The 18,756-nt window shown below is 50.4% G+C and overlaps 1 protein-coding gene across 1 annotated transcript in view; it reads left to right on the plus strand.

Moving 5' to 3' along the window:
- The first annotated feature begins 4,521 nt into the window (after positions 1 to 4,521).
- Positions 4,522 to 18,756, plus strand: part of LOC140387357 (very-long-chain (3R)-3-hydroxyacyl-CoA dehydratase-like) — a 48,540-nt gene continuing 34,305 nt past the window's right edge. The window contains exon 1 of the mRNA XM_072470315.1: positions 4,522 to 4,748. Within this exon, the coding sequence (XP_072326416.1) occupies positions 4,602 to 4,748 (147 nt within the window). The 5' untranslated portion in view covers positions 4,522 to 4,601. The remainder of the gene's footprint in view (positions 4,749 to 18,756) is intronic.

Genomic DNA, 18,756 nt, shown 5'->3' on the forward strand with positions numbered 1-18,756 from the left:
AACGGTTGACCTGGGAAGGGAGCGCCTGCGGGGAGCGTCGGTAGGTGGGGGGGGGCCGGCGGAAGGACCGATCCTCCTCTAAGGTGCTGCGGTGGAGGGGAGGGTGGGACTGGTGGCTGGGATGTGCGTGGGGTTCCGGCGGGCGGCAGGTCCCGTAGGGAGACCGTATCTTGTCGGCCGTCGGGGTACGCCACGTAGGCGTACTGGGGGTTAGCGTGGAGCAGATGGACCCTCTCGACCAACGGGTCTGACTTGTGCGCCTGCACATATGTTCGGAGCAGGATGGGTCCGGGGGCTGCCAGCCACGTCGGGAGCGAGGTCCTAGAGGAGGACTTCCTGGGGAAGACAAGGAGACGTTCGTGAGGTGTCTGGTTGGTTGTAATCCAAAACAGCGACCGGATGGAGTGGGGGGCATCCGGGAGGACTTCCTGCCAGCGGGAGACTGGGAGATTCCTGGACCGTAGGGTCAGTAGGACAGTCTTCCAGACCGTTCCGTTCTCCCTCTCTACCTGTCCGTTACCCCGGGGGTTGTAACTGGTCGTCCTGCTCGAGGCGATGCCCTTGCTGAGCAGGAATTGACGCAGTTCGTCGCTCATAAAGGAAAACCCCCTATCACTGTGTATGTAAGCGGGGAAACCGAACAGTGTAAAGATGCTATGAAGGGCCTTGATGATGGTGGTTGCGGTCATGTCGGGGCAGGGGATGGGGAATGGGAACCGGGGAGTACTCGTCAATCACGTTCAGGAAGTACTTGTTGCGGTCGGTGGAGGGGAGGGGGCCTTTGAAGTCCATGCTGAGGCGTTCAAAGGGACGGGAAGCCCTAATCAGGTGCGCTTTCTCTGTTGGTAGAAGTGCAGTTTGCACTACGCGTAGATTTGGCAGTCCCTGGTGGCTGCCCTGACCTCCTCGGTGGAGTAGGGCAGGTTGCGGGTCTTGACAAAATGGAAAAACGAGTGACCCCCGGGTGGCAGAGGTCCTCGTGGAGGGCTCGGAGGCGGTCCACTTGTGCGGTGGCACATGTGCCGCGGGATAGGGCATCAGGAGGCTCATTTAGCTTCCCGGGACGATACAAGACCTCGTAGTTATAGGTGGAGAGTTCGATCCTCCACCGCAAGATCTTGTCGTTTTTTATCTTGCCCCGCTGTGCATTATCAAACATGAAAGCAACCGACCGTTGGTCCGTGAGGAGAGTGAATCTCCTGCCGGCCAGGTAATGCCTCCAATGTCACACAGCTTCTACTATGGCTTGTGCCTCTTTTTCGACCGAGGAATGGCGAATTTCGGAAGCATGGAGGGTACGGGAGAAGAAAGCCACGGGCCTGCCCGCTTGGTTGAGGGTGGCCGCCAGAGCTACGTCGGACGCATCGCTCTCGACCTGGAAGGGGAGGGACTCATCGATGGCGTGCATCGTGGCCTTTGCAATGTCTGCTTTGATGCGGCTGAAGGCCTGGCGGAATTTAGATATTTCAGTAAGCTCAGGGAAGGTGGTAAAAGAGGGGGAGGGGTGGCATTGTTAGTCAAGGACAGTATTACGGTGGCAGAAAGGACGTTTGATGAGGACTCGTCTACTGAGGTAGTATGGGCTGAGGTTAGAAACAGGAAAGGAGAGGTCACCCTGTTAGGGGTTTTCTATAGGCCTCCGAAATGTTCCAGAGATGTAGAGGAGAGGATTGCAAAGATGATTCTGGATAGGAGCGAAAGCAACAGGGTAGTTGTTATGGGGGATTTTAACTTTCCAAATATTGACTTGGAAATGCTATAATTCGAGTACATTAGATGGGTCCATTTTTGTCCAATGTGTGCAGGAGGGTTTCCTGACACAGTATGTAGATAGGCCAACGAGAGGCGAGGCCATATTGGATTTGGTACTGGGTAATGAACCAGGACAGGTGTTAGATTTGGAGGTAGGTGAGCACTTTGGTGATAGTGACCACAGTTCGATTACGTTTACTTTAGTGATGGAAACGGATAGGTATATACAGCAGGGCAAGGGTTATATCTGGATTCAGTCACACCATCCTGGATTCCGGTTGGCAGCTGCGGAAACGTGTTGGAGCTTGTGAGAGAATTTTAATGGGCGGCACAGTAGCACAGTGGTTGGAACTATGGCTTCATAGCACCAGGGACCCAGGTACGATTCCCGGCTTGGGTCACTGTCTGTGCGGAGTCTGCACGTTCTTCCCGTGTCTGTGTTTCCTCCGGGCGCTCCGGTTTCCTCCCACAAGCCCCGAAAGATGTGCTTGTTAGGTGAATTGGATAAGTCCCCAGGGCCTGATGGGATCTACCCCAGAATACTGAAGGAGGCTGGAGAGGAAATTGCTGAGGCCTTGACAGAAATCTTTGGATCCTCACTGTCTTCAGGGGATGTCCTGGAGGACTGGAGAATAGCCAATGTTGTTCCTCTGTTTAAGAAGGGTAGCAAGGATAATCCAGGGAACTACAGGCCGGTGAGCCTTACTTCAGTGGTAGGGAAATTACTGGAGAGAATTCTTCTAGACAGGATCTACTCCCATTTGGAAGCAAATGGACGTATTAGTGAGAGGCAGCATGGTTTTGTGAAGGGGAGGTTGTGTCTCACTAACTTGTTAGAGTTTTTCGAGGAGGTTACTAAGATGATTGATGCAGGTAGGGCAGTGGATGTTGTCTATATGGACTTCAGTAAGGCCTTTGACAAGGTCCCTCATGGTAGACTAGTACAAAAGGTGAAGTCACATGGGATCAGGGGTGAGCTGGCAAGGTGGATACAGAACTGGCTAGGTCATAGAAGGCAGAGAGTAGCAATGGAAGGATGCTTTTCTAATTGGAGGGCTGTGACCAGTGGTGTTCCACAGGGATCAGTGCTGGGACCTTTACTGTTTGTCGTATATATAAATGATTTGGAGGAAAATGTAACTGGTCTGATTAGTAAGTTTGCAGACGACGTTGGTGGAATTGCGGATAGCGATGAGGACTGTCAGAGGATACAGCAGGATTTAGATTGTTTGGAGACTTGGGCGGAGAGATGGCAGATGGAATTTAATCCGGACAAATGTGAGGTAATGCATTTTGGAAGGTCTAATGCAGGTAGGGAATATACAGTGAATGGTAGAACCCTCAAGTGTATTGAAAGTCAGAGAGATCTAGGAGTACAGGTCCACAGGTCACTGAAAGGGGCAACACAGGTGGAGAAGGTAGTCAAGAAGGCATACGGCATGCTTGCCTTCATTGGCCGGGGCATTGAGTATCATAGAATTTACAGTGCAGAAGGAGGCCATTCGGCCCATCGAGTCTGCACCGGCTCTTGGAAAGAGCACCCTACCCAAGGACAACACTTACACCCTATCCCAGTAACCCCACCCAACACTAAGGGCAATTTTGGACACTAAGGGCAATTTATCATGGCCAATCCACCTAACCTGCACATCTTTGGACTGTGGGAGGAAACCGGAACACCCGGAGGAAACCCACGCACACTCCGCACAGACAGTGACCCAAGCCGGAATCGAACCTGGGATCCTGGAGCTGTGAAGCAATTGTGTTATCCACAATGCTACTGTGCTGCATTGTATAAGAATTGGCAAGTCATGTTGCAGCTGTATAGAACCTTAGTTAGGCCACACTTGGAGTATAGTGTTCAATTCTGGTCGCCACACTACCAGAAGGATGTGGAGGCTTTAGAGAGGGTGCAGAAGAGATTTACCAGAATGTTGCCTGGTATGGAGGGTATCAGCTATGAGGAGCGGTTGAATAAACTCGGTTTGTTCTCACTGCAACGAAGGAGGTTGAGGGGCGACCTGATAGAGGTCTACAAAATTATGAGGGGCATAGACAGAGTGGATAGTCAGAGGCTTTTCCCCGGGGTAGAGGGGTCAATTACTAGGGGGCATAGGTTTAAGGTGAGAGGGGCAAGGTTTAGAGTAGATGTACGAGGCACGATTTTTACACAGAGGGTAGTGGGTGCCTGGAACTCGCTGCTCGGAGGAGGTAGTGGAAGCAGGGACGATAGGGACATTTAAGGGGCATCTTGACAAATACATGAATAGGATGGGAATAGAGGGATACAGACCCAGGAAGTGTAGAAGATTGTAGTTTAGTCGGGCAGCATGGTCGGCGCAGGCTTGGAGGGCCGAAGGGCCTGTTCCTGTGCTGTACATTTCTTTGTTCTTTGTTCTTATTCTGATTCTCCCTCTGTGCACCTGAACAGGCGCCGGAATGTGGCGACTAGGGGATTTTCACAGTAACTTCATTGCAGTGTTAATGTAAACCTACTTGGGACAATAATGAAGATTATAAACGCCGGGCTGTGTCCATGAGAGGATGATAAAGACATCATTCTGTTTATTTGCCAATAATGTTTCACTGGGATGTCCGGAAATGCATCTTTAAATCCGGGAGACTCCAGGGCAGTCCTGGAGGGTTGGGAACCACCCCGGCGTGTGCGCGAATCGCTTCGTGCGCGCTCCGCGGGAGGGGCGGCGCGGGTCGCGCGCGCGCTCCGCGGGAGGGGCGGCGCGGGTCGCGCGCACGTCAGCGTGCAGATTGTTCCAGCAAAGGCGCCGAGCCGCCCGCCCGCCGGGAGCTCAGTGAGCGCGAGCCGCAGCTGAGGGAGGCCGGAGCCGGGGATGGAGCAGCAGGGCCGGGAGCAGGCTGAAGGCAGCCCGAGGCCGGGGCCTCCGCGCCGGGAGCCGGGCCGGAGCCTCACTCCCCATGTGTACTGGGCGCAGAGACACCGCGAACTGTACCTGAGGGTGGACCTGAGCGGAGTACAGGTGGGACCGGGATCGGGAATACGGGGATTGGGAATACGGGGATTGGGAACACCGGGATCGGGAACACCGGGATCGGGAATACCGGGATCGGGAATACGGGGATTGGGAACACTGGGACCGGGATCACCGGGATCGGGAACACCGGGATTGGGAACACTGGGACCGGGATCATCGGGAATACCGGGATCGGGAATACCGGGATCGGGAACACCGGGATTGGGAACACCGGGATTGGGAACACTGGGACCGGGAATACTAGAATGGCAACACGGGAACACTGGGACCGGGAACACTGGGACCGGGAACACTGGGACCGGGAACACCGGGACCGGGAACACCAGGATTGGGAATGCCGGGATTGGGGGGACCGGGAATGCTTGGACCGGGACCGCTGGGACCGGGAACCTCGGGACCACTGGGACCGGTAACCCCAGGATTGGGGGGGACTGGGAATTCTCGGACTGGGAACACCAGGACTGGGACCAGGAAGACTGGGATTGGGAATGGGGCTAGGGAATGGGAATGCAAGTATGTTTTTGTTTTTTCATGGAATGTGGATGCCCCTGGTTAGACGAGCATTTATTGCCCACACCCAGTGCCCTTCAGAAGGTGGTGGTGAGCTGCCTTCTGGAACCGCTGCAGCCTTGAGGTGTAGGTATACCCACTGTGCTGTTAGGGAGGGAGTTCCAGGATGTTGCCCCAGTGACAGTGAAGGTGACTTGGAGGGGAACCTCCAGGTGGTGGGGTTCCCAGGTATCTGCTGCGCTTGTCCTTCGAGACAGGAGTGGTCGTGGGTTTGGAAGGTGTTGTTTAAGCAACCTTGTTGAGTTCATAGATTATAGAACTTACAGTGCACAAGGAGGCCATTCAGCCAATCGAGTCTGCACCGGCCCTTGGAAAGAGCACCCTAACAAAGCCCACACCTCCACTCTATCTCCGTAACCCAGTAACCCCACCAAACCTGTTTGGACACTAAGGGCAATTTAACATGGCCAATCCACCTAACCTGCAAGTCTTTGGACTGCGGGAGGAAACCAGAGCACCCGGAGGAAACCCACACAGACACAGGGAGAATGTCAGACAGTGACTCAAGCCGGGAATCAACCCGGGACCCTGGTGCTGTGAAGCAACAGTGCTACCCACTGTGCTGCCAGGCAAGTGGAGAGTGTTCCATTACACTCCTGACTTGTGCCACTAGATGGTGGGCATGCTTTGGGCAGTCAGAAGATAGTTATTCGCCATAGGATTCCCAGCTCTGACCTGGTCTTGAATCCGCAGTATTTATACGGCTGGTCCAGTTTCGGTGACCCCCAGGAAGCTGATAGTGGGGGATTCAGCAAAGGCTGGGAATGGGGGCTCAATGATTGGGAATGAAGTGTCAGGATTTGGGAATAGGAGCTGTTAGAAGAGGAGTGAGTGAGTTGTAAGGGATGACTTCGGAATGACATTGGAGCAGTTGAGTGGTAAGATTTGAAAAGAGCTGGATCCATCAGTGAACATTCTTGAACTGGTATTAGGTTCATACAGTTTTACAGTGCAAAAAGAGGCCCTTCGGCCCATTCTGTCTGTGCTGGCCATCAAGCACCTATCTATTCTCATCCTATTTTTCAGCACTTGGTCCGTATTAAAATGAACTATTGGAATGGGGTTAGGAATGAGATGAGAAGTGTCAGAAATTGGGATTGAAAAGGTACCGGAACTGTCAGGTAGTGAATATGGTAAAGAAATGGGAACAATCAAGAATCGAAACATGGACTGGTTAGGGTACAGAGGAGGCCATTCAGCTTTGTCTGCGTCACTCTCTGCAAGAGAAACTTGCTCATTCCCAATCTCCTACTTTTTCCCTGTGGAATTGTCAAGATTTGGACATTGTGTGAAGAATGCAAGCAGTCTGGATATGGACATGCTTTGTAATCATCCTGGATGGTTTGACCGATGCGAATGAAATGATTGGGTTAGAGCAGGTGAGTTGGATTGAAGGAGGGGGCCGAGTTCTGAGGTGCGACGGGATTGTATTACTGATAAAATAAAGGAGGCGATTATCCTTGCAGTGTCCGATAGAATTGCAGCTCCAGCTGCAGTTGATGAATAATATATTGTGTGTTGCACAGAGTAAAATAGCTTTACAAATTGGCAATGTGCATGCCATTTCTGTAATGGTGTGGAGGTGGCTGATGTTTGGGACACTGAATTTGCTGATGACAGATACATTTTGCTTAATGTACAGATGACTAATTTAAGGAAGATTGATGGCATTAAATGGGATTTGGACCCGTTCAGTTGATGAGCTAAGGAATGGGAGATTAATTTTAATCTAAAGTTAATCTGATGCATTTTGGAATATAAAATATGGGACGTAGACAGTGAGAGCCTTCCATTAGTGAATGTGGGAAAAGAGGAAGAGTGACATTATTGAACATTTGCAGGAGGTATCCAGTGAAAAGTATTATTAACGATGCTATCAGACTGGGCTGGACTGGGATGTGTCACCAGGATGTTTGTCTACAAGTCCATTGTGTTTTGGTCCCTATGTTTATCTCTGCTCGTACCTAAATTGTGACCATACACATCATTGTTTGGTCTTCAAATTATTATGTCCAATTCCATACCCTCAAAATGATGCATGAAGAGGGTTTAGAGAACCGTGAGAAGGATTATTAGATATAAGCATCCATAATAATCTTTATTAGTGTCACAAGTAGGCTTACATTAACACTGCAATGAAGTTACTGTGAAAAGCGTCTAGTAATAATCGCTTATTGTCACAAGTAGGCTTCAACAAAGTTACTGTGAAAAGCCCCTAGTCGCCTGTCTGGGGAAGTCGGTACGGGAATTGAACCCGAGCTGCTGGCATTGTTCTGCATTACAAACCAGCTATTTAGCCCACTGCTAAACCAGCCACATTCCTGTGCCTGTTCGGGTACACAAGGGAGAATTTAGAATAACTAATTCACGTAACAGCACGTCTTTCAGGACTTGTGGGAGGAAACGCGCGCAGAGACGAGGAGAACCTGCAGACTCCACACAGATAGTGACCCAATTCGGAAATCGAACCTGGGACCCTGGAGCTGTGAAGCCACAGTGCTAACCACTGTGCTACCATGCTGCCCATTATGTGGTTTATTTTAATGAGTTTTATATCCTCTGGTTAAAGTAACAATTGGTTCTTCCATTTAGTTTGGTTACATTTTGTTCCCCCAAAAACTCGAATATCTAGTTCATGAATAACAAATAACAGTCCTATCTGTTGGAAGAGTGAGTGGAAAGTTACATTAACACTGCAATGAAGTTACTGTGAAAAGCGTAACTGGAAGTGCAAATGAGGGGAAATGGGGTTTCATCAGTTCAGAAGCAAGAGCAGTTAGAATGAATTTTGTAAGTAATATTCGGCATAAAAGTGTGAAAGTTGCTGGAAATTGATTCTAAGAGTTTTTCTACATTTTTAAGACCAGGATGGTTCATAACAAATAGAACTTTATATTAAATATAACTTTATATTAAAATAAATAATACTGCCTGAGAAACTCAGCCGGTCAGGCGGAATCTGCGGAGAGAGAAACAGAGTTTTTTTTTTTATTAAATATTTTATTGAAAATTTTTGGTCAACCAACACAGTACATTGTGCATCCTTTACACAATATTATAACAACACAAATAACAATGATCTATTTTATAAACAAAAAATGAATAAATAATAAATAACAAAAATGAAAATTAACCCTAATTGGCAACTGCCTTATCACAAGTAACACTCTCCAAAAATATAATTTAACAGTCCAATATATAATTATCTGTAGCAACAACCTATACATACTATACAGTATATATTAACAACCCTGAGAGTCCTTCTGGTTCCTCCACCCCCCCCCCCCCCCCCCCCCCGCCCACCCCGATCCTGGGCTGCTGCTGCTGCCTCCCTTTTCCCATTCCGTCTATCTTTCTGCGAGGTATTCGACGAACGGTTGCCACCGCCTGGTGAACCCTTGAGCCGACCCCCTTAGGACGAACTTAATCCGCTCTAGCTTTATAAACCCCGCCATGTCATTTATCCAGGTCTCCACCCCCGGGGGCTTGGCTTCTTTCCACATTAGCAATATCCTGCGCCGGGCTACTAGGGACGCAAAGGCCAAAACATCGGCCTCTCTCGCCTCCTGCACTCCCGGCTCTTGTGCAACCCCAAATATAGCCAACCCCCAGCTTGGTTCGACCCGGACTCCTACTACTTTTGAAAGCACCTTTGTCACCCCCATCCAAAACCCCTGTAGTGCCGGGCATGACCAAAACATATGGGTATGATTCGCTGGGCTTCTCGAGCACCTCGCACACCTATCCTCCACCCCAAAAAATTTACTGAGCCGTGCTCCAGTCATATGTGCCCTGTGTAATACCTTAAACTGAATCAGGCTTAGCCTGGCACACGAGGACGACGAGTTTACCCTGCTTAGGGCATCTGCCCACAGCCCCTCCTCGATCTCCTCCCCCAGCTCTTCTTCCCATTTCCCTTTTAGTTCATCTACCATAGTCTCCCCTTCGTCCCTCATTTCCCTATATATATCTGACACCTTACCATCCCCCACCCATGTCTTTGAGATCACTCTGTCCTGCACCTCTTGTGTCGGGAGCTGCGGGAATTCCCTCACCTGTTGCCTCGCAAAAGCCCTCAGTTGCATATACCTGAATGCATTCCCTTGGGGCAACCCATATTTCTCGGTCAGCGCTCCCAGACTCGCGAACTTCCCATCCACAAACAGATCTTTCAGTTGCGTGATTCCTGCTCTTTGCCACATTCCATATCCCCCATCCATTCCCCCCGGGGCAAACCTATGGTTGTTTCTTATCGGGGACCCCCCCCAAGGCTCCAGTCTTTCCCCTATGCCGTCTCCACTGTCCCCAAATCTTCAGTATAGCCACCATCACCGGGCTTGTGGTGTAGTTCCTCGGTGAGAACGGCAATGGGGCTGTCACCATAGCCTGTAGGCTAGTCCCCCTACAGGACGCCCTCTCTAATCTCTTCCACGCCGCTCCCTCCTCCTCTCCCATCCACTTACTCACCATTGAAATATTAGCGGCCCAATAATACTCACTTAGGCTCGGTAGTGCCAGCCCCCCCCTATCCCTGCTACGCTGTAAGAATCCCTTCCTCACTCTCGGGGTCTTCCCGGCCCACACAAAACCCATGATGCTCTTTTCAATCCTTTAAAAAAAAAAAGCCTTTGTGATCACCACCGGGAGGCACTGAAACACAAAGAGGAATTTCGGGAGGACCACCATCTTAACCGCCTGCACCCTCCCTGCCATTGACAGGGATACCATATCCCATCTCTTGAAATCCTCCTCCCTCTGTTCCACCAACCGCGTTAAATTTAACCTATGCAATGTGCCCCAATTCTTAGCTATCTGGATCCCCAGGTAACGAAAGTCCCTTGTTACTTTCCTCAACGGTAGGTCCTCTATTTCTCTACTCTGCTCCCCTGGATGCACCACAAACAACTCACTTTTCCCCATGTTCAATTTATACCCTGAAAAATCCCCAAACTCCCCAAGTATCCGCATTATTTCTGGCATCCCCTCCGCCGGGTCCGCCACGTATAGTAGCAAATCGTCCGCATACAAAGATACCCGGTGCTCTTCTCCTCCCCTAAGTACTCCCCTCCACTTCTTGGAACCCCTCAACGCTATCGCCAGGGGCTCAATCGCCAGTGCAAACAATAATGGGGACAGAGGGCATCCCTGCCTTGTCCCTCTATGGAGCCGAAAATATGCAGATCCCCGTCCATTCGTGACCACGCTCGCCACTGGGGCCCTATACAACAGCTGCACCCATCTAACATACCCCTCTCCAAACCAAATCTCCTCAACACCTCCCACAAATAATCCCACTCCACTCTATCAAATGCTTTCTCGGCATCCATCGCCACTACTATCTCCGTTTCTCCCTCTGATGGGGCCATCATCATTACCCCTAACAACCTCCGTATATTCGTGTTCAGCTGTCTCCCCTTCACAAACCCAGTTTGGTCCTCGTGGACCACCCCCGGGACACATTCCTCTATTCTCTTTGCCATTACCTTGGCCAGGACCTTGGCATCTACATTTAGGAGGGAAATAGGTCTATAGGACCCGCATTGTAGCGGTTCCTTTTCCTTCTTTAAGAGAAGCGATATCGTTGCTTCAGACATAGTCGGGGGCAGTTGTCCCCTTTCCTTTGCCTCATTAAAGGTCCTCGTCAGTACCGGGGCGAGCAAGTCCACATATTTTCTATAGAATTCGACTGGGAATCCATCCGGTCCCGGGGCCTTTCCCGCCTGCATGCTCCTAATTCCTTTCACCACTTCTTCTACCTCGATCTGTGCTCCCAGTCCCACCCTTTCCTGCTCTTCCACCTTGGGAAATTCCAGCCGATCCAAGAAGCCCATCATTCTCTCCCTCCCATCCGGGGGTTGAGCTTCATATAATTTTTTATAAAATGTCTTGAACACTCCATTCACTCTCTCCGCTCCCTGCTCCATCTCTCCTTCCTCATCCCTCACTCCCGCTATTTCCCTCGCTGCTCTCCTTTTCCTCAATTGGTGTGCCAGCAACCTGCTCGCCTTCTCCCCATATTCGTACTGTACACCCTGTGCCTTCCTCCATTGTGCCTCTGCAGTGCCTGTAGTCAGCAAGTCAAATTCTACATGTAGCCTTTGCCTTTCCCTGTACAGTCCCTCCTCCGGTGCTTCCGCATATTGTCTGTCCACCCTCAAAAGTTCTTGCAGCAACCGCTCCCGTTCCTTACTCTCCTGCTTCCCTTTATGTGCCCTTATTGATATCAGCTCCCCTCTAACCACCGCCTTCAACGCCTCCCAGACCACTCCCACCTGGACCTCCCCATTATCATTGAGTTCCAAGTACTTTTCAATGCACCCCCTCACCCTTAGACACACCCCCTCATCTGCCATTAGTCCCATGTCCATTCTCCAGGGTGGGCGCCCTCCTGTTTCCTCCCCTATCTCCAAGTCCACCCAGTGTGGAACGTGATCCGAAATGGCTATAGCCGTATACTCCGTTCCCCTCACCTTCGGCATCAATGCCCTACCCAGCACAAAAAAGTCTATTCGCGAGTAGACTTTATGGACATAGGAGAAAAACGAGAACTCCTTACTCCTAGGTCTGCTAAATCTCCACCGGTCTACACCTCCCATCTGCTCCATAAAATCTTTAAGTACCTTGGCTGCTGCCGGCCTCCTTCCAGTCCTGGACTTCGACCTATCCAGCCCTGGTTCCAACACCGTATTAAAATCTCCCCCCATTATCAGCTTTCCCATCTCTAGGTCCGGAATGCGTCCTAGCATCCGCCTCATAAAATTGGCATCATCCCAGTTCGGGGCATATACGTTTACCAAAACCACCGTCTCCCCCTGTAGTTTGCCACTCACCATCACGTATCTGCCCCCGTTATCCGCCACTATAGTCTTTGCCTCGAACATTACCCGCTTCCCCACTAATATAGCCACCCCCCTGTTTTTCGCATCTAGCCCCGAATGGAACACCTGCCCCACCCATCCTTTGCGTAGCCTAACCTGGTCTATCAGTTTCAGGTGCGTTTCCTGTAACATAACCACATCTGCCTTAAGTTTCTTAAGGTGTGCGAGTACCCGTGCCCTCTTTATCGGCCCGTTCAGCCCTCTCACGTTCCACGTGATCAGCCGAGTTGGGGGGCTTCCTACCCCCCCCCCTTGTCGATTAGCCATCACCTTTTTCCAGCTCCTCACCCGGTTCCCACGCAGCTGTATCTCCCCCAGGCGGTGCCCCCCCACCCATCCTCTCCCATACCAGCTCCCCCCTCTCCCCAGCAGCAGCAACCCAGTAATTCCCCCCTCCCACCCCCCCCCGCTAGATCCCCTGCTAGCGTAATTACTCCCCCCATGTTGCTCCCAGAAGTCAGCAAACTCTGGCTGACCTCGGCTTCCCCCCGTGACCTCGGCTCGCACCGTGCGACACCCCCTGCTTCCTGCTTCTCTATTCCCGCCATGATTATCATAGCGCGGGAACCAAGCCCGCGCTTCTCCCTTGGCCCCGCCCCCAATGGCCAACGCCCCATCTCCTCCACCTCCCCTCCTCCCCCCATCACCACCTGTGGGAGAGAGAAAAGTTACCACATCGCAGGATTAGTACATAAAACCCCTCTGCCCCCCACATTCGCCCCACCACTTTGTTTGAACGTTCTTTTTAATAACCCGCTCATTCCAGTTTTTCTTCCACAATAAAAGTCCACGCTTCATCCGCCGTCTCAAAGTAGTGGTGCCTCCCTCGATATGTGACCCACAGTCTTGCCGGTTGCAGCATTCCAAATTTTATCTTTTTATGAAGCACCGCCTTGGCCCGATTAAAGCTCGCCCTCCTTCTCGCCACCTCCGCACTCCAGTCTTGATAAACGCGGATCACCGCGTTCTCCCATTTACTGCTCCGCGTTTTTTTCGCCCATCTAAGGACCATTTCTCTATCCTTAAAACGGAGGAATCTCACCACTATGGCTCTGGGAATTTCTCCTGCTCTCGGTCCTCGTGCCATCACTCGGTATGCTCCCTCCACCTCCAACGGACCCGCCGGGGCCTCCACTCCCATTAACGAGTGCAGCATCGTGCTCACATATGCTCCGACGTCCGCTCCCTCCACACCTTCAGGAAGACCAAGAATCCTCAGGTTGTTCCTCCTTGCGTTGTTTTCCAGTGCCTCCAACCTTTCCACACATCGTTTCTGATGTGCCTCCTGCGTCTCCGTCTTCACCACCAGGCCCTGTATATCGTCCTCATTCTCGGCTGCCTTTGCCTTCATGACCCGAAGCTCCCGCTCCTGGGTCTTTTGTTCCTCCTTTAGCCCTTCGATCGCCTGTAGTATCGGGGCCAACAGCTCTTTCTTCATTTCCTTTTTGATCTCTTCCACACAGCATTTCAAGAACTCTTGTTGTTCAGGGCCCCATGTTAAACTGCCACCTTCCGACGCCATCTTGGTTTTTGCTTGCCTTCCTTGCCGCTGTTCTAAAGGATCCACTGCAATCTGGCCACTCTCTCCTTTTTCCATCCGTATCCAGGGGGGATTCCCTTCTGGTTTACCGCACAGTGTTTTTAGCCGTCAAAATTGCCGTTGGGGCTCCTATCAAGAGCCCAAAAGTCCGTTTCACAGGGAGCTGCCGAAACGTGCGACTCAGCTGGTCATCGCCGCACCCGGAAGTCCAGAAACAGAGTTAATCTTTCGAGTCCACATGGCCCTTGAATTTTATATCGTTGCATTTGAACGAAGTCACTGATGGTTTTGTGAGTTCCCTCTGGTCAAACAAGCTGCAAGATGTTAGGGATGAAGCCCATTGTGTTGCTGGAGAGTTTAATCTTTTAACAGTGAAAATTATCCCAAGGTGCTTAACAGAGCTGTAATTGGACATAAATGCCAAGCCAATGAACGAAAATTACTCTGGTGACCAAAAGCTCGGTCAAAGAGAAAGGTGTAATATCCGGCATGGGACTTGAGGGGTGCCCCCCCCTCCCCCTCATTTGCGCCTCAAGAAGCACCAGCCTTGGGAGTGGAGCAAGGCCCAGGATGAGACGTTTATTTAAAACAAAGTGAACAGTGGTTGTCGTCTTCGGGGGTGCTGCTGACACGTTTCGATCCTCTGAAGCCATTATTCGCCACGTGATGCATTGTCGTATGGGATTAGGGCAGTACTGCCTCACCGGAGGCGATGGCCGTGATCGTCCAATCGCCTTTGCCTCACGGATGCTGGCTGCGTCTGCGTGAAAAGACGCTCAAATAATCTTTAATAGAGTCACAAGTAGGCTTACATTGACACTGAAATGAAGTTACTGTAAAAATCCAGAAAAGGAAGATATGGTGGTCATGTTTGGAGTGAAGTGATTTAATCCGTGCATCTAATGGCCTCCATTTGTTTATTGTCACGGACCACAAGAAGTTGTTGGGCCTCTTCGTGAGGACAAGGTGATCCCACTGATTATTTCCGCAAGGATCCAGCCCTCTGCCGTCTTATTGGCTGGTTACTAATACTCTTTTGAGCAGTGCCATGGGGCCCAGATTGCGAATGCTGATGCATTGAGCCATAATCCTCTGCAGACCAAATTCGCAGATTCCCCTAACGGTGGATGAAATGGTCTCTGTCCTGAATTTCAAGGACTCCTTGCCTGTTGCGGCATTGTGTATTCGTAACTGGACACAAACCTGGCTGTACCAAGGTGTGGCATCTGGTGCTATATGGTGGCCAGCATTGACAGCTACCAGAGAGTCAAAGGCTTTCTCCTCTAAGTTCTCCGAGCTGACCATAGAAGTCAATATCCCAGGGTTTTTGTTCCGGCGAAGTACCTTCACAACGGACATGCCGGAGAGCCCAAAATGAAGATGCTGCTGACGCGCACGTCTTGTGGCCGAGTTTTGACATGGAAATCGAGACATTGCCTCCACAGTGCCACATCTGTCAATAGCACCAGGGCAGCATGGTAGCATAGTGGTTAGCACTATGGTTTCACAGCGCCAGGGTCCCGGGTTCGATTCCGGGCTTGGGTCACTGTCTGTGCGGAGTCTGCACGTTCTCCCTGTGTCTGCGTGGGTTTCCTCCGGGTGCTCCGGTTTCCTCCCACAAGTCCCGAAAGACTTGCTATTAGGTAATTTGGACATTCTGATTCTCCCTCCGTGTACCCGAACAGGCACCAGAATGTGGCGACTAGGGGATTTTCACAGTATCTTCATTATAGCGTTAATGTAAGCCTACCTGTGACAAAGATTATTATTCTACAATAATAGGATGGAGACGATCCACCTCCCAGACGATCTTCGAATGAAATGAAATGAAAATTGCGTATTGTCACAAGTAGGCTTCAAATGAAGTTACTGTGAAAAGCCCACGTTCCTGCAGAGGCTGGTATGGGAATTGAACCCGCGCTGCTGGCCTACATGGGTCTGCTTTAAAAGCCAGCTATTTAGCCCTGTGCTAAACCAGCCCCAGAGCCCTGTGCTAAACCAGCCCCAGTCATTGCGCATTTCTTTTTCCAACTGCACTGGTAATTGGGAGATTTTATTTTTAACAGTATGCAAATGAGTATAGAAACTAGAAGCAGGAGGAGGCCATTCGGCCCCTCGAGCCTGCTCCCCCATTCATTGTGATCATGGCTGATCATCAAGTTCGATACCCTGATCTCACGCCCCCCCCCATATCCCTTGATCCCTTTAGCCCCAAGAGCGAGATCTAATTCCTTGAAATTACACAATGTTCTAACCTCAACTATTTTCTGTGGTAGCGAATTCCACTGATTCACCGCTCTCTGGGTGAAGAAATTTCTCCTCACCTCAGTTTTAAAAAGTTTACCCTTTATCCTCAAACTATGACCCCTAGTTCTGGACACCCCCACCATCGGGAACATTCTTTCTGAATCTATTGAAACATTGAAATAGCAAAATAACAAAAATTAAAAGGGAAAAAAAAACAGGGATTGACAGGTGGGGGGCAAGTTAAAGTGGTGCATTCGGAATTCGATAAGTGAACCAGTTGCATTTGCTGCATATTTAATTATAGTTCTCGTTATAAATAAAAAGTCATTGTGTTTAAACTTATAAACCTGGTGACTAATTATTAGGCAGCCAAGGGCCAAAGACTTTGGTATTTTTCTAAGAATTAAATTCACTTGTGTCTGCTTCTCAAACACACTTTTTAATGAGTAACGGGAGAAAACATGATTGGTTAGATGAAGTTGGGTAGGAGGAGGATTGTGTGGAACATAATGATGGTGTAAACCATTGCTTCAGAATCCAAAACTGTGACATTGTGTTTCAATAAAAGCAAAACTATTTCTCTTGTGTCCTTACCCTTTTAATCCACTTCCAGGACTTCCGACATAACATCTGCAAATCCCTGCCAGAATTCCCTCCGTTTCGGACATGCCCAAAACATATGAACATGGTTGGCCGGGCTACCCCCACACCGCCCACATCTGTCCTCCTCCTCCTCGAAGAACCTACTCATTGGGGCTACCGTCATGTGGGCCCTGTGGACTACCTTGAACTGAAAGAAGCTAAGTCTAGCACAGGACGAGGATGCATTTGCCCTTTTCAAGGCTTTTTCCCACAGTTCAGATTCCAGCTCTCCTCCTAGCTCCTCTTCCCATTTCCTCTTCACCTCTCTGATAGGGGCCCCTTCCCACTCTAACAATTCCCTGTATATGTCCGAAACCTTCCCATCTCCAACCCCTGTTTTTTTTAATATAAATTTAGAGTACCCAATTCATTTTTTTCCAATTAAGGGGCAATTTAGCATGCTCAATCCACCTACCTTGCATATCTTTGGGTTGTGGGAGTGAAACCCACGCAAACACGGGGAGAATGTGCAAACTCCACACGGACAGTGACCCAGAGCCGGGATCGAACCTGGGACCTCGGTGCCATGAGACTGCAGTGCTACCACTGCGCCACCATGCTGCCCCAACCCCTGTTTTTGACAGTACTTTATCCTGTAGTCCCCTCGGGGAGGCGAGGAAAGCTTGGGGCCTGTCTCCGTACAAAGTCCCGCACTTGAAGATACCGAAACCTGTTCCCACCCGGCAAATCAAACTCCTCCTCTAATGTGTCCAAGAATGGAAATCCCTCCTGGATGAATAGATCCCCAAACCTCTCAATCCCTACCCCCTGCTGTACCTTAAAGCCCCCATCCAGCCCCCCCCCCCCCCCCCCCCCGACAAACCGGTGATTGTCACAGATCGGTGACCACACTGACTCGTATGCTGTCTCCATTGCCCCCACACCCTCGGGGCTGCCATCACCACAGGACTTGTGGAGTACCGAGCCGGTGAGAATGCCAGGGGTGCCATCAGTAAAGCCTTTGCAGGATGTTGCCTCCATCCGCTCCCAGACCGACCCCTCCCCCACTACCCACTTCCTGACCATCGATATGTTGGCAGCCCAGTAATAGTTAATAAAGCTCAGGAGAGCCAATCCCCCTTCCCCGCGGGCCCGTTCCAGGAGTGTCCTCTTTACTCTTGGGGTTTTACCCGCCCATAGAAATGAAATGAAATGATAATCGCTTATTGTCACAAGTAGGCTTCAAATCAAGTTACTGTGAAAAGCCCCTAGTCGCCACGTTCCGGCGCCTGTTCAGGGAGGCTGGTACGGAAATTAAACCGTGCTGCTGGCCTGCCTGGGTCTGCATTAAAAGCCAGCTCTTTAGCTTTGTACCTCTATATCGCCACATTCATACTTCTGAAAAAAGCCTTTGGGACAAAGATCGGGAGAGACTAAAAAGAAAAGCAGTCTCGGAAGGACAGTCATCTTTACCGTCTGAACCCTCCCCACCAGCGTCAGTGGGAGCATGTCCCTTCTCATTTGATCCACTACTTTGCCCAAATGTAACTTGTGAAGCTGCCCCCAATCCTTGGCCACTTGAATCCCCAGATACCTAAAACTCTTCCCAACCACTTTAAAAGGTAGCTCCTTCAGCCTCCTTTCCTGCCCCCGTGCTTGAATCACAAACATCTAGCTTTTTTCCATATTTAACTTATAGCCTGAAAATCGCCCAAATTCTCCTAATACCTCCATGATTTCGGTCATCCCCCCCCCCCCCCCAAGAATTATCTAATTAATCCCACTTTCCTGCTGTTTCCCACCAGTCCTGCAAATGTTTCCATAGAACCATAGAATAGAACCATAGAATACCTACAGTGCAGAAGGAAGCCATTCGGCATTTCAAGTCCGCACTGGCCCTGCATCCTACCAGGGCACACTCTACTGCCCTATCCTCGTAACCCCACCTAACCTACCGGTCAATTTTATCATGGCCAATCCATCTAACCTGCACATCTTTGGACTGTGGGAGGAAACCAGAGCACCCGGAGGAAACCCACACAGACACGGGGAGAAAGTGCAAACTCCACACAGACAGCCACCCGAGGCTGGAATTCAACCCGGGTCCCTGGCGCTGTGAGGCAGCAGTGCTAACCACTGTGCCACCATGTCGCCTGTTTCCATTTCAATTAATTTT

This window comes from Scyliorhinus torazame, chromosome 12 (assembly GCF_047496885.1).
Source record: "Scyliorhinus torazame isolate Kashiwa2021f chromosome 12, sScyTor2.1, whole genome shotgun sequence".
In the NCBI taxonomy this organism is placed as follows: Eukaryota; Metazoa; Chordata; class Chondrichthyes; order Carcharhiniformes; family Scyliorhinidae; genus Scyliorhinus; species Scyliorhinus torazame.